Source organism: Trichosporon asahii (genome assembly GCF_000293215.1).
Source record: "Trichosporon asahii var. asahii CBS 2479 unplaced genomic scaffold scaffold00051, whole genome shotgun sequence".
NCBI lineage: Eukaryota > Fungi > Basidiomycota > Tremellomycetes > Trichosporonales > Trichosporonaceae > Trichosporon > Trichosporon asahii.
The window spans coordinates 739,021-753,291 of record NW_014040873.1 but is presented as its reverse complement, the minus strand read 5'-3'; the positions used below and the strand labels follow the sequence as shown (position 1 = coordinate 753,291).

Sequence of the window (14,271 nt, the reverse complement as noted above, 5' to 3'; positions counted from 1 at the left end):
CATCAGCTACGACTACGACTACTCCTGTTACCCCAACTGCCGCCATAGAACTAAGAAACCTCGGTGCCCCAGCACCGCCAACTACCACACCTACCACAACTACTACTACTACCCCAACCCCTACTCCCCATTCAACAACAACCCCAACTCCCATTCCAACTTCAACAACACAACAACATCAAGAAACGACAGGTGACGAGGAGGCGAGGCGCGGTTGCAGGTTCAGACTGAACTGCTGGCTGTGGCGCCGGCTTGGCTTCCAGACGGCGTGGAACAGGATGGCCCGGACTTGCGCGCTAGTCACGCGGCTCGTGCTCCGGTGCGCCGGGGATCTAGCGCGCGCCGTCGTTCGCAGTGCGTCGGCCTGGGTCTTGCGTCGCATGCGCGGATGGTGGTGGACGTGAGCGCAGCGACGGTGATCAGTTTTCTCTTCCTACATTCCTTCAATTAATGACATGCACATATCTGTACTATGCGTGAGGTGCAAGCGCATGGTCCACGCTTGTTTGCGGTCTGTCTATGAGTGCATCAGTCTACTGAGTTGGGAGCTGCGTCTGAGTGGTGTGCACGTCGAGGTAAATGTCTATAGTCAATCTCTCCTCTATCGGGTCTTGACTCTGTCGCGATCCTGGTACACGCCGTCCTTGTGATCCTGCGTCTCGAAAGTGTATGTCGGCGCATTCTCGTCCTCCTTTGCGCTCGGCCTGGTGCCACCGGGCATCTTGGCCCTCTGGGCCTCCTCGACGTCATTCTTCTTGTTGAGCATGGAGAGGTAGCACGTCCACAGGATTCCCGCCGTTTGCTGGAACGGCAGGCGGAACTGGAGCGGGACAATCGTAAAGTTCACAGCCTGGATGACGGGCCACACCTGCCAGTTGGTAAGGAGGGCGCGGGGATACATGGTGCGGAACTTGTCCTGCGTCTCGCCGAGCGACTTGCCCTCGAGGCCAGACATCAGGCCTGTGAACAGGGCGAGCTGGCGTCAGCAAGAACTTCAAGGGTAGGGCTCTCTTCTCCGCTTCTCCTCCACACCTGGCTACGGCGGAGGAATTGCTAGAAGAACCCGGGCCACACTCACACCAACAGGCGCCGCCACGACCTGGTCCGCGAGCACGCGCTTCGCCAGCTGCACGCCCTGCTTCGCCTTACTCGGCGCCTGGTTCGCGAGCGCGCCCGCCGTCGCAGACAGCGGGAATTTGTAGTCGAGGAACTGGAGCCATTTCCCAATCACGGGGCCCATGGCTGTGCCGAATGCGGCGAACCGGAGCGTGCGCACGGGATCGTACCGCCAGTCCGACTTGCCTGTTGACTTTGCCGTCTGATAGTTAGCATTGAGCTGATGGGGAACCTTGGAGGGATGGAAGGGCCCAGAGACACTCACACTGCCCTCGATACCCTGCGCGACGAGGTCGGAGATACTGGACAGGATACCGTTCGTGATCGATAGCGTTCGCATTGGGTGCGCCTCATATTGCGCCGTGTAGTAGCTTGACAAGCCGCGGAATAGTCCTTCAGGTTAGCGGGGGAGCTCGCCGGATGCAGGCGGGCGTACCGTTCTGTGCTGATCGTCAGCTTCTTTCCTTGCATTGGGACATAAGAGATCTCCTTCCAGTAACCTGGGCCAGCAGCTCACGCTTGAGCACCTCCATTGCTTATCGCTTGCAGCCGAGGTGCACAGTGCGTAAACAATCCGAGTGGCGACGAATCTTGGCCAGACAATGTCTGATAAAACTCACCAGACATCTTCACTGTTCGTTTTCGATGCTCTTCCTGTACTGCTGGGAATATAAAGGTCAGAACAAGGTGAGCCTGGCTATTATAAGTACGAATGTCGTCGGCGCATCTGGTGGTCCGAACGATGTTCTCGCAGCCTCGCCGAGCTCAGCATGGTCTTGCGGCGCAGGCGGCGAGGTGCGGCGCTGACACCCAGAAAAATGGTCGGTGACGTCAAGTCCTGGCTGGCGATATGTCTGGCTGACGGAGGTGGAGGCGCGTCACTGATTACTGATGCGACTGGCTGACGCCAGCTGAGACAGGTGCTGCGGGGCATGCGACCGCTGACGCCGTGGCTTGCTGCTTACGTCTGACGCTTGCGGGGTCTTATAAGGACGACTGTCAAGGACACGTGACCGGGTCTCCCACGGTTGTCGATGAACGTAGTCACGACCTCGAACTGGTTGGACACCCGACCCCCTGTGCTGGATTAGCGGACAACTTCAAGCTCCCACCTCTATACGTTATCTCGACGAGAGAGCCAACAAAAAATGAACTCTCCTTTTCAGCACACCAGCGTGATTGTATGCGATCCCACAGCTTCGGGACGCTCGCAGCCCAATCGGACCTCTCGGCGCGTCACGCTCGGTGGCCTACTGAAACCTTGTTCAACGGGTTTTGGCGGGTGAGATGTGAAGCTGGCCAGGTGTAGCATTACGGGAGGACGCGGTGGTCATCTCGTAATGTCGCGTAGACCTCGTTGGTTGCATTAGAACGCTGACCTTATGTCCTTCAGCCTCGTGGTCCTTTCGTTTGAGAGGGGGCAACACCGTTTGAACTTCCTGCTAAGCTGATAAGCTCGTCGCAGTCCTGATGAGCTGTGTTGTTAGAGGAAGACCCTCAGAGCCGATGCTTGTGCGCTTCCACTGTCGCTGATACCAGCCAGACCCCCTAATCCTGGACGTTTCACATCCGCGTCTGCCCTCGACACTCCCCTGACAGGTCACCCATTCAGAGCTATTCAGCGGTACCACGCCGAACGCTCCGCTGCGCCTCCGGTACGCAGCCGTCTCCCTGCTCTGCTCTCCCTCCTCGTTCCCTCAGGCCCCTCATGGGGAAGCAAAAAGTAAAGGTTGACGCACTCCTGGGCAACACATGTGTGATGTGTCCAGAGGTCGCGAACAAGCGCGTCTGATCCAGGGTCGAACACTCAGGGTAACGGCCGGAGGGCGCCCAAGCCTTCCCGCTCATCCTGAGCAGTGAATGCGCCCGGGCTGAGGACCTGCCGTAGTCGTTGTAGCTAACAGTGGCAGATCAGAGGACGTGCATTCTAGGAGATTTATTCTTAGTTTCACCAGTTCAAGGGCACACACATGTACGCGCGCCTGAGGCACCTCGGCTCAACTCTGTTCATACTCGGCGTCTCCATTACTGCGTTGAGCTTCGTCGCGACATCTGGCCGCAAAGCCATAGAGCGAGGGCCCTCAGGAGAAGAGGATAACGCAGCGCTGCCGAGACTTCGGCTCTTGTCTTTGGCCCTGTTGAGTGTACGAATGGAAGGCGTCAGAGCGACGCGCCGAGTTTATTCCGTCACTGATCAGGAGCGTCCTCTCCAGCAACGCGCCAGCAAGAGTAGTTCCCCGCAATGCGTACTGCCGTGCTGCTGAATAGAGACTCAACTCGGTACTGGTGCCAGGGTCCGGCAGCCCGCGGCCAGGATCAGAACAGGATCATCGCAGACTGTCGAAACCTTGCGCAGGCTCGACCCCCTCACTCGCCATATCAGGCTGCCAACGAGCAACGCACCGTTCCTGGCAACTCATTGGTCTCATCCTGGAGCCCTAGTCTGTTCGCTCGACTGCTGGGGAATGGGGACGAAGGCTGTCTGGGGGGCATGTCAGAGACTGGCCGAGACGAAATGCAATGCCGGGAGCTGGGGCTCTCTGCGAGGACGACGTTGGACTGCGCGCAAGTGGCCAGTGGCCAGTGGCCGGTGCCTCCTCGTGCGCGTTCTGCGCAACGCCGGCAGCACGGCAGCACTAGCAGTCCACTAGAGTGGCCGAGTTAGCTTTGGGTTACATTACACTTTGTTCACTTTTCCAGTGCCGATTCCCATTACCACGCCGCTCCTTCGCCCCCCCGCTCGCTCGCCGCACCCCCAGTGCGCGTTGCCCTCCCCTCGTTGCCTACGTTCTTTTTGGGCCTGTACCTTTCACCTCTCCCCATTCAACTTCAGCATCGGTACAACCCTTCGACCATCCGTTCATCGACGGTCTGCGAGCAGCAAGAACGTCTTCTTCTTCTCTCGACGTTCCATCACTTCGACACTTCCTAGACTACCACCACTCCCGTTATCTTCTAACACTCTTCGAGCCGAGTTCGACAGGTTCGACCTCGACTTCATCTCTCATCGCTGGCTGGGCCCCATCGCCTCGTGGCTGCCAGTGCCTCATCTGCCCCTTTCCCCTCGTATCACCACTGCCATCCTTCGCCATGGTCAGGCTCGCTCCTCTTTCGCTCGCTCCTCTTTCGCTCGCAGCGGTTTCGCTGCACGGTGCGCTCGCCCAGCTCGGCAGCACGACGGCCAAGACGGAGGTGGTGAAGCCGTTTGACAAGCTGCAGCTGGACGCCCGTTCACCCATGGTTCGCTGGGTCGGAGACCCCGAAGGAAAGGAGACCATCAATGCGACCGGGACATGGTCAGCGGTCAAGTGCAAGGTTGACGGCTGCTCCGGCCCCGACTGCCCCTCGAGTGACTTTTGCCGCGCAGCCGTTGCTGGAACCGAGGCGACGCTCGAGTTCAACTTCACCGGATCCGCGATCACCATCTACGGCAACACCTGGCAAGACATGTCGATGGGGGCTGTGGTTAACCTGCCCGACATGGGCGACGTGACGGTCACCATCAACGGGGAGGAGAAGCCGCCCTCCAAGCTGTCCAACACTGGTGGTCAGCTCGCCAAGGTTGACCTGAACGGTCAGGTGAACCAAACCAACATCAAGTTCAAGTTCAAGCCGCAGGGCTTCATGACTGTGAACATGATTGACATTGTTCTGCCGACGGCACAGCTGGATGGCAAGGAGTGAGTGTTGACCATGCGACTGTGCTAACGAAACAGAGTGCAGCAGGAAGACCTGTCGCCCAAGTTCCTGAACATGGACGGATCGTACAAGTTCCCTTCCCTGTCCTCGCTGGACCACGCAAAGGAGGTGCTCGCGAACGCGGGCGTCCACATTTCGACCGAGCTGGCCGGCGATTTCAAGTCGGGCACGATGAACGGCGACGGCCTGGGTGACTACGTCCTCATCAACCCCAGTACGCCTGGCGAGCGCCAGATCCCGCCCAACTCATACTACGCGATCTTGAAGGGCCCTCGCTCTGAGCGACAGTCCGACTGCTGGGTGGTCTGGGACCCAAAGCCGCCTGCGGCCGAAGCCGTGCAGCACTCGTTCGGCTACTCGCCGCAAAACTACACGGACGCGGCGGACATGAGCGCGGTCGCGCTCGACCCGAGCCAGTCGTACACGATGCGCATCTTCTCGCAGGGCAACCGGCCCTGGGGCTGTCTGTTCCAGAAGCTCGTCGTGTACCAGACGACCGACCAGCACTCGCCGCTGCCCGACGTGACGGAGACGCATGCGCCGACGATCGACGCCACGGGTTCCGCAAACGGCACGAGCACGGGCAAGAGCTCCAGCTCGTCGAGCACGGGCGCGATTGTCGGTGGTTTGCGGCGGGCTGCTCCTCGCCGGCCTCATTCTCGGGTGCTGCTGGTGGCGCAATCGCAAGCAGAAGCAGCGCACGCGGGGCCACACGCAGAACATCTCGTCAGGCAGCGACATGACGCACCGCTCCGGCGCGCCCGTCCTGCGCCGGTGGGGCAGCCACACGACGGTCGAGAGCCTCGCGACGTCCCTGGACTCGCAGAGCAACTATGGCGACGAGGAGCACCGCCAGTCCTTCCCGGACATGGCGCTCGATGACGCCGTGCTCCCGAGCCAGAGCCCGAGCACGAGCGGCGCCCCCTCCTTCGCACACCGCACCCCCTCGCGCACCTCGTACCAGCACAGCAGCCCCAGCCGGTCGTCCCGCCCCACGACGGCGAGCTACGCCACACACTACACCAGTGCACAGAGCCACAGCAGCTTCGGTACCCAGCACCCCAACCAGAGCACGGGCAGCTACGAGCACAACACGACGAGCTACAACTCCGTCCGCCCCAGTAGCGAGTATGAGAACCAGCAGGCCATGCTGACCCCGAGCGCGTCGGGGCGGCGGCTCATCTAATACCCATCAACATAGATAGTTCGCAGGACGCAACCGCAGTAGTATAGTAGCTTTCAACTTTATCTTTACGACATCTTCTCCGCACCTTTCTACACGTTTCATCTTGCCCCCACACCAACTTATTATTGCCTGAGGCACAGCCGACCTCGTCACATACAATATCTCAAACGGCAGCGGGCACGGTAGACCGCCCCGCTGCAATGTAGTCACATCGGGAATGTACGAATTAGCTTTGCGGTGCGGCAGCACGGCGATGGGGTCAGTAACGGATGCGCAGCACGTGTGCAAGGGTTGAGTATACATAGGGTTGGTGCCAACAACAAAACACGACTAGGATTATAAGTGACCACTGTACTGGAACGCGGGAGTGAGGAAGCGCTACACCTGCTTCATCATGCGGTGGATCTCGGGATCTTGGGACATCCACTCGTCGAATGTCATCTGGTCGACGCCCGTGATCGCGCTCCGGGTCTGCTTGCCGTACTCTCCATACTCGTTCTGGTACTCCCCAGTGATGAGCTGGTTCCACGCATCCCATCGGACCGTGAGGCGCTCGTGAGTCTCGAGACTCGCAAACTCAGCCAGCGAGACGTGTGCGGTGTCGACGGGGATCTTGGAGATCTTCTGGATCTTCTTCGCGATCTCGAGCGGCGTCAACCACTCCCCGATGGCGTGCACGTCCTCGCCCGGATACCGGCGCTGCTTGCTGCAGAGGTGCGCCTTGAGCGTGTTGATGACGTATAGCCCAGTCTGCTCGAGGGCGTACATGGGCATCTTGATGTCGTCCGGGATCGGGCACTCGAGGATCCACCGGTCACCGTCGCGCCGCAGCCACTCACGCACTCGCCCGTACGGCACTGTCGTGTGCAGCACAGTGTGGGCGATGCCGCGCTTCCAGAGCTCGGCCTGCGCCTCCATCACCTTCTTTGGCCGCCCGAGCACGCCCTCGACGACTTCCTGTCCGCACGCCGTGACCCGGAACACGACGTGCCCCACCTTCGCCTCTTGACAGGCGTTGAGCGCTTTGGACAGCTGGCAAGCGTCCGCCTGGCGGGCAATCTGCGTGCGGGCCGGCTCAGGTTGGTGCTGCAGGATGGCGTGAAGTTTGAGCACTGTCGTCAGCTCCATCCCAAGAGCTTGACACATTAAAGCTGTGCGACTGCGGATCGCAGATCGCAGATCTATCGGAGCCGAAGAGAACTCACCGTTCGTGGACAGATACACCGCACGCATGTTCATGAGGTGCTTGCCGTAGCTGGTCGGGTCGTCCATGTCCACCTGGATCACGGGGACGTTGGCAGCGCGCAGCTCGTTCGCCTCAGGGCCGCTATCGTCGACCATGAGTGCGACAAGGGCCCAGCACCGTGCGGCCAGAAGTTGGCGGCACAGCGCGATGCCTTCCTCGGTCTCAGCGCCAAAGACGGCGATCGGGATAGGGTCTGGTGCTGTAGCTGAAGCGAGTCGAGCGGGATCCAAGGCACCAAGAACGTGGTCAAAGTCGAAGAGCCGGTGCCAGCGCTTGCTGCTGGTCCTGCGCGCGGGAGTGTTCGTGCCATGCGTCGCTGCAACAGGGGAGCGACTAGCAGTCGGAGGAGAGTTCTGCGAACCGTTGAGAGGTCCAGGGGAGGGCGGCGAGGAGCTTGGTCGCGGGAGAGAAGCAGCGAGAGGAGGGGAAGACGCTTCCGACTCGGCCTCTCGCTCCTCCTCCTCCTCGAGGAAGGAGAACGGTGTCGTTGTCGCGCACGAACCCAGGAAACGACTGTCGACGAACTGAGAGAGCGAGGAGGACTTATAGCTGCCGTTGTGGCTCCCGCTGCTGGACGCCGACGCCGAGCGCCGTCGTCCGTTGGCAGCTGGGATCGGTCGTGGAGCCGAGTGCGTCACCGGCGACGATGGCTGGCGCTGCGGGATGGGACGAGCGACGTTCGCAGTCATGGTGGGCGTCAGCACGTTGAGGGTGGGGATGGGCTAGTGTGTGATTGCAACGTTGCCGGGGCCATGGGCTTGGGCGATCATTGATGATGGAGGAGGCATGGCGAGGTGGGGCGTGGGCAGGAAAGGGCCTGGAGCGGCAAGCGGCAAAAGGAAGACCGCAGGCCGCAGGCAGCGATGAGCGAAGGGAAAGGCACCTTGGCCCAAAGGTCCAAACGGCGTGCCTTGTTGCCGCAGAGCCCAGCCAGGAGCCAAGCCTGCATCATTACCGCAACCACATGACTTCCTAATCCAATCGTATCGCAGAAATACAAAATCAAAGTGCCTGAATACAACGTCAATTCTAATCCACCCCCCGCTTACAACCGAGATGTCCTGAAAATTCCGGATTCCTGGTGATCTTCTTCCCTGTGGATGCTCGACGCTCCGCCGGAAAAACGCCGAGGCGCCTGGCCCCGCTGCCCGCCTGAACGCATAAGCGGCCTGCGAGTCCGGGTCACCGCACCGAATTCCGGGCTACTCACCCTAGCTCCCCTCTTTGCCACTACTGGTTCTTGGTTCTTCCCCACTCTGCCAACGGCTGTGGACGGCTGTTCCACATCGTTCGCGCCCTACTCCACTCTACTACGTCGCCCGTCCCCAGGCTCCGACGACACCCCGCGGATTCTTGCTCCGCTTGCACGTGACCGGTCGGGACGTTGTTGAGGCGCTGAGGCTTACTCCGCGGACAAGAGTAACCGCTGAAGCAACACATAGCGACTGACCAGTGTTGACCATGGCGGAGTCTGCAACGACTTAACGTCAAGAGCGCGGGTGAGCCCAGAAGCGGGGGCCCAGCCCTAATGAACTAACTGTGACGAAAGCACCGACATCGCACGCAGCGAGCGCAAGTCATAACAGCCCATGGGGAGGGCCTTCAGATCACTCGACGCATCCAGATCCGTAGGGCAATCCAGCACAGACGTCTGACCGAGCGAATACGAGACTGCGGTGAATGTCCACTCATTATTGCGTCTATCAATGAACGAATTGCACTGTAGGGTTTCCTGAGTTGTAAATTACGCTCGATGACTTCGGGCCAATGTAACAACTGATGCCACAGAGGCCTCAACTGGTTGGAAAGGTGAAGTTTTGCCCGCACTTGGCAACATCCAACCTGTATCGAAGCCCAGGCTTCGGTCTCTTGCAGGCAACATAGAGGGCGCGGGCTAGCCTCGCCGGTCATGCAACTGGGCACTGAAGTACGACCACGAAAGAGTGCTAACAAATTAGCTCGACTAGCGCCGTTGGATCGCTTTAAACCGGCACTCGTTCCGCCAGAGCATGCACATTCCCACCCCGGAGCAGCTCTCTCAGGTCTCTGGAATTCTGGAAGCCTTGCGGCCAGCGCCTCACAAGAAAGGGGTTGTCAAAGCGGCGGAGGAAGCGCTCCCTACGCAGGACGAAATCTGCGCCGCTGGGCAAAAGTGTCGCGACTCTTTGCAGCTCGTTGCCCAGCTTCGTCAGTCCGGTGCCGAGGTCGGGCCACATGTCGAGGACAACCACATGCATTGTGTTGCCTAGTGGGGGTATCTATGTGTAGTGGGTAGTGCAGCCGAGGTGGCCTGAAAGAGTGTGTTGCCCGTACGGGGCGAGTTAAGGAGACAGAAATACAAGTATCTAGAAATATAGTGGGCAGTAAGTGACGCGGCGTGTTCGGGTGCTCGATGGGTTGTGCAAGGCGTGTGTGTCGAGAGCCTTGGCGGAGGCAGGCTAATCGTCGAACTGTGCTGGAGGGTCTGGCGTAATCAGCCGCATGTGAACTCTCCTCTTCGGTCTGTGGGGAGGCATGTTGGAAAGTCCCGGCGACAGCGGGGGTACGGGCACGCGCCTCGTGAACGGCAGAGGCGGAACGGGGGGCGCCTCAACGCCTCCTCCAGCCTTGTTGCTGTGCTTGCTGCGACCGCTCAGTTTGCTCCGCGCGGTAAGGATGGAGGCTCTGCGGGACTTGCCGCTCTTCATCGACTTGACAGTCACGATGGACGCGCGCTTTGCCTTGGTCTTCGCGCTCCGGATAGTCATCTGCGACACGCGCCTGTCTCGGAGCCCGCGCCAGAACCGCGTCGGCGTGATCGGGCGGCTGTCGCTGTATCCGAGCGCCGTCCCTGTCGGTACGTGCAGCACGTTGGGGTTGATCCGCGCGCGTTCGGCTTCCCAGTCGGCTGGCGTGCCGAGGGATGTGCAGTGGATCGAAGGCAGAGAGGGTGCGACGGGGTCGCTGGTACCCGACTCTGTCGGCTGCAAGGCCGTCATGCCGAGGCCAGCATTGGGGCGGGGCGGCACAACAGGCGCACGAGGTGAGCGCGGAGAAGGAGATGGGGGTTGCGCCTGGCGAGAGTGGGTCGCGTGCAGCTTCTCGGGACTCGTGGCGGCCGTGTCGTCCTCATACTCCTCGTAGTATTCGTGCCGGCGGGTGAGGCAAACGAAGATGATAGCGCTGCTCACCAAACCTAGCAAGAGACCTCCCAGGACACATCCAACGATGATTCCGGCGAGAGCAGACTCGGACAGCTGTACGCTGCTCGAGTTGGCGGCCGCACTCGAGGTAGCGCTTATCTTTGGTATCGGCGTCACTGTTGGCGTCGCTGTGAGCAGGTTGCCATCCATGTCCCCTGGTGACAGGTCGTCGGGAATGCCTGGTGCCGTCGCAGCCGGCGCCGTCGCCGCTGTCATAGTTTGTTGGGCGGCCAGCACCGCGGTCGCCATCAAGATTGCGGCGACCAGCAGCACTGGGCGCGTTCGCGGCATTGCGTTTGTCGAGCGTGTGAACGAGAGTGATGTAGAGAACACAGAATGCACCCCATTCCATGTCTACTAGCTGCTAGTTGCTTTCCGCGACGCCAGCGTGGGTTTACTCGACTCACCTCGGCATGTCAGCTGAGGATGCTGACTGCCTGGGCAGGTGAGCACAAAGGCATCCTGGGTTTGCACTGACTACAGCCGGGCCGCCAGGGGCGGTTTGGGCTCTCGCGACTGTCTTCGGCTGACTGGGGCTCTGGGTGTTGATGCCTGGGTCTGCGGTCAAAAGCAGGCAATATTCAGGACCAATTTCATTGTTCGTGAGGGTCGAAGGGGAAGCTGGTTAGTCTCGTTGGGCTCTTGGGAGGAGCCTCCCAGCGCGCATACTCGCTGTACTGTAGACTCATTGCCGGCATAAGAAGGTATATGGAAACGCCAGGGGCAGAGCCGGGTGAGCCTTACCTGGACCTAAGTGTTGCTCAGCTGGGCCAGCACTTCCAACTTCGGCCCGGCCAGTGGGTGCCGTAGTCCTTTCTGAGAAAACGCTCCCGACGGACACCTCAGTGTCGAATGCGGCTTGAACGTCCTCAGATGGGTTTCGGACCAGGGCTAAATTCGATCCCAAGGAAACTCTATACGCGATGTATACACTACCTGGAGCAGGCTCACGGTGCTACATACATTGCCCGGCGATGATGTCCCAACCGGCGGTGCTCGCAGTGCGCGACGCCCTGGTGGACGGATTAGACTGCAAGCGCCCAGGACAGTCACCTGATTTGCGTCAACTTGACAACGTTGAGACAACAACGTAATGCAGAGCTGAAATGATGGGGATAGTGGATGCAATAGTTGCTGAACGACGCTCAAGACAACTTCGCGCGATGAAACCCGGACAATTCAATCCTTACGAACCTTACGAGACTCCGACCACTCCGTCTGCCTGGATCCCGTTCTGCTTTCTTCCCAGTGACGATAAGGTGAGAAAGAGTGTTTCGATTCCGGCGCGCCAGTGCCGCTCTGGCCGCCTCGATTCGCTATTCAGAGCCGTATGCCGAGAGTTCGGGTCATCATGCCCCTTGTTGCGACATGGAGTCTGCGAGGTGTGTTAGCGATAATGACAGCAGCCGGGACGCGTGCAGGGTATCGTAGCTTCAACGGTAGACCTTGAGGACGGGGGCCCTGAGAACTGGTTTCGTATTGCTTTCAATCCTCGCCGGGGCCAGACCAGCCCATTCAACTCTGGGAGCGCGCAGCTCATGGTGGAGAGCACCTGACCAGCGACATACGGCTTACCGTTTGCTTGGCGCAGGGCGTGGACACTGAAGATGGCAAGTGCTTGACAACATGAGCAAGGGAGGCCGCAGTGATCCGATCACTGCACTCCAGGTCTTGTGGCCAGGTCCCGGCCCTGATGATGCCGCAGAGAACGAGACGAGTGGGTCTAAACAAGCACAGGGGGTAGCCTACTGGAAGAGAGGCAATGAGGTACAGCTTACATCAACTTTGCGAAATACGGGAGGGCAGAATCATATGGGAGGGCGGGTGTGGAGACTGTGGGAGCTGCAATCAGGAGAGCGGGACAGCGTCCATACGGGAATTCGTAGAGAAGGAAGCGGAGCCAAGAAGGTGTATTGACTTGGTCAATTTGTGAGGTTGATTCGGTATCGAGAGAGAGTAGATATGCTTAATGCTGGATGCGGACCTGGGGCCGGGTAGAGTTTCCGGGCCGAGAACGTGAGAAGGCGCCGACTTCAAAGTTAGTGTTTGCTCCAACGTGATGGCCTTCTGAGACCTTGCCCAAAACTTACCAATACTTGCTGGTATTGCTCTGGTCGGTGCACCGTTGAGAGCCTGCGTCTCAATTCTGTCGGACGGACAAGGCTCAACGACTACGGAGAGCAATGGGCGATGAGACCAAGCGGCGCCTAGAACAGGCCGCAGAAACGTCTCCGGCGGACGACCACAACGGGCGCCGCTACGGCCACGGGGCGGCGATGCCAACCTCCATGCCAGCCGCCGTGCCAGCCGCCATGGAACCCTCGGCCACCGACGGGGACAGCAACAGGAACGATGCGAGGACCGATGCGTGGACCAGCCATGCGCGGGCCCATTCGAGGTGGAGGGGGTCCGCCTCGAGGACCGGGACCGAAGCTACGACGAGGTCGGAACATTACGAGGGGTGAAGCTGGGATGTACTAGATCGGGAATTGGGTGTAGTGCTAGAACTTTGAGATAGCGAGTGTGCGAGTGAGCGTGTTGTTGCGATTTAGAGAGAGCGTGAGTGCTGAGTGGTGGTGGGGTCTCAACCCCAGTTATATGTCTTGAGGAGAGAGGCGACGGGTCCATCTCGGACTCAAGATCGTTCCCAAGCCATGAGGGCGCTCGTATTCATCACAGAGCGCAGCAGGGCGTGGCAAAGACCGGTGCCATGACGAGCTCAGAGACAAGCGCCCGTTCGAAACCTTATCATTCAATCGCTCTCAGCCAGCTCATCTTCAAGTGGTCAGCTGCGGTGAGTCAACGCCTCCTGCGTCAGCATCAATAGACGCCCCTTCGTCATGTTGGCTTGTTCAGCAAGATGCATGCCGATATGGCGGTATGTCGATGCGTGTGTAGTCGGTTGATGTTCTAGTGATCTACGCCTCCAGACCGGGCTCTCCTATGCACCCCGGCGTGCGCCTACTTGGTCTCCGCCGCACCGGCTCCGCCAGAGCTGCCGGCAGCCTCCGATGCGGCCATCTCCGCCTTACGCTTCTCCCAAGCCTCCTTTTTCGCCTTGCGCGCATCATTCTTTGCTTTCGCGATCGCGGCAGCCTCCTCTTTGCTCACCTCCTTCTTCTGCGTCGGCGTTGCGGCACCGCTGGCGGGGGTGGAGGAAGATCCCTTCTTGCGTTCCCGGCTGTCGAAAAGGATCGTCACAGGGCCCTGCATTGTCAGCTGCGGCTCCAAGCTGGCGGTCGGAGAAGACAGGTTGGGATAGTTCAGAACGGTGCCGGAGCAGAGTTCTCGTAAGTGAGGAACTCGAGCGTGGGAGGTGAGGAGCAGGGTTACTCACATCGTTCGTCAACGAAACGGCCATCATTGCACCGAACTGCCCATCTGGATGTCAGCTATCACCGCACGTAAAACTCACCCTTGATGCGTTCCGGAACGTAGGCAGCCTTGATCTGCTCAAGGAAGGACGTATAGAATGCCTTGCCCGGCTGTGTTGACTGTCTCCGTCAGCTTCAAAGCAGGGCGCAGGAAGCTCACCATGCTCTCGTGGAAGTCGGGCTTGAGGCCCTTGAAGTTGGCGAACAGGGTAAATTGGGAGACTGAAGTCAGCTAAAGGGCCGTTGCAGACATAGCAATCGAGAAAGACAGCTGATGAAGGAGGGGAAGACCGGGAGGGAAGACCAAGTGTACTCACCGCAAAGCACCTCGCCCTCGATATCTGTCACACCCTGCTTCCAGGCTCCACCCTCGGCTCCATCCCACAGCTTCGCGCCCAGCACTTTCTTGATGATCCAGGCGGCATCGTCTGGTGTGTCGTCTGCAGTCAGTTATCAAGTCACGCGCTC

The 14,271-nt window shown here is 59.7% G+C and overlaps 7 protein-coding genes across 7 annotated transcripts; 3 read left to right on the top strand and 4 right to left on the bottom strand.

Annotated features, from left to right (window-relative positions):
- Positions 1-601: 601 nt before the first annotated feature.
- A1Q1_02666 (uncharacterized protein) lies at positions 602-1,456 on the bottom strand (the record flags this gene model as incomplete). Its single annotated transcript, XM_014323927.1, has 2 exons — positions 602-976; positions 1,079-1,456. The coding sequence occupies 2 exons, from the start codon at positions 1,454-1,456 to the stop codon at positions 602-604; spliced, it is 753 nt and encodes a 250-aa protein (XP_014179402.1).
- Positions 1,457-4,206: 2,750 nt separating this feature from the next.
- Positions 4,207-4,800, top strand: A1Q1_02665 (uncharacterized protein; the record flags this gene model as incomplete). The annotated part of the gene is made up of 1 exon (XM_014323926.1): positions 4,207-4,800. One exon carries the CDS (start codon positions 4,207-4,209, stop codon positions 4,798-4,800), a length of 594 nt encoding a protein of 197 aa, XP_014179401.1.
- Positions 4,801-4,869: 69 nt separating this feature from the next.
- A1Q1_02664 (uncharacterized protein) lies at positions 4,870-5,697 on the top strand (the record flags this gene model as incomplete). Its single annotated transcript, XM_014323925.1, has 1 exon — positions 4,870-5,697. One exon carries the CDS (start codon positions 4,870-4,872, stop codon positions 5,695-5,697), a length of 828 nt encoding a protein of 275 aa, XP_014179400.1.
- Positions 5,698-6,379: 682 nt separating this feature from the next.
- On the bottom strand, positions 6,380-7,936 carry A1Q1_02663 (uncharacterized protein; the record flags this gene model as incomplete). Its single annotated transcript, XM_014323924.1, has 1 exon — positions 6,380-7,936. The coding sequence occupies one exon, from the start codon at positions 7,934-7,936 to the stop codon at positions 6,380-6,382; it is 1,557 nt and encodes a 518-aa protein (XP_014179399.1).
- A 1,320-nt stretch (positions 7,937-9,256) lies between these two features.
- On the top strand, positions 9,257-9,496 carry A1Q1_02662 (uncharacterized protein; the record flags this gene model as incomplete). The annotated part of the gene is made up of 1 exon (XM_014323923.1): positions 9,257-9,496. One exon carries the CDS (start codon positions 9,257-9,259, stop codon positions 9,494-9,496), a length of 240 nt encoding a protein of 79 aa, XP_014179398.1.
- Positions 9,497-9,685: 189 nt separating this feature from the next.
- On the bottom strand, positions 9,686-10,720 carry A1Q1_02661 (uncharacterized protein; the record flags this gene model as incomplete). The annotated part of the gene is made up of 1 exon (XM_014323922.1): positions 9,686-10,720. One exon carries the CDS (start codon positions 10,718-10,720, stop codon positions 9,686-9,688), a length of 1,035 nt encoding a protein of 344 aa, XP_014179397.1.
- A 1,557-nt stretch (positions 10,721-12,277) lies between these two features.
- On the bottom strand, positions 12,278-12,882 carry A1Q1_02660 (uncharacterized protein; the record flags this gene model as incomplete). Its single annotated transcript, XM_014323921.1, has 2 exons — positions 12,278-12,636; positions 12,714-12,882. The coding sequence occupies 2 exons, from the start codon at positions 12,880-12,882 to the stop codon at positions 12,278-12,280; spliced, it is 528 nt and encodes a 175-aa protein (XP_014179396.1).
- Positions 12,883-14,271: the final 1,389 nt, after the last annotated feature.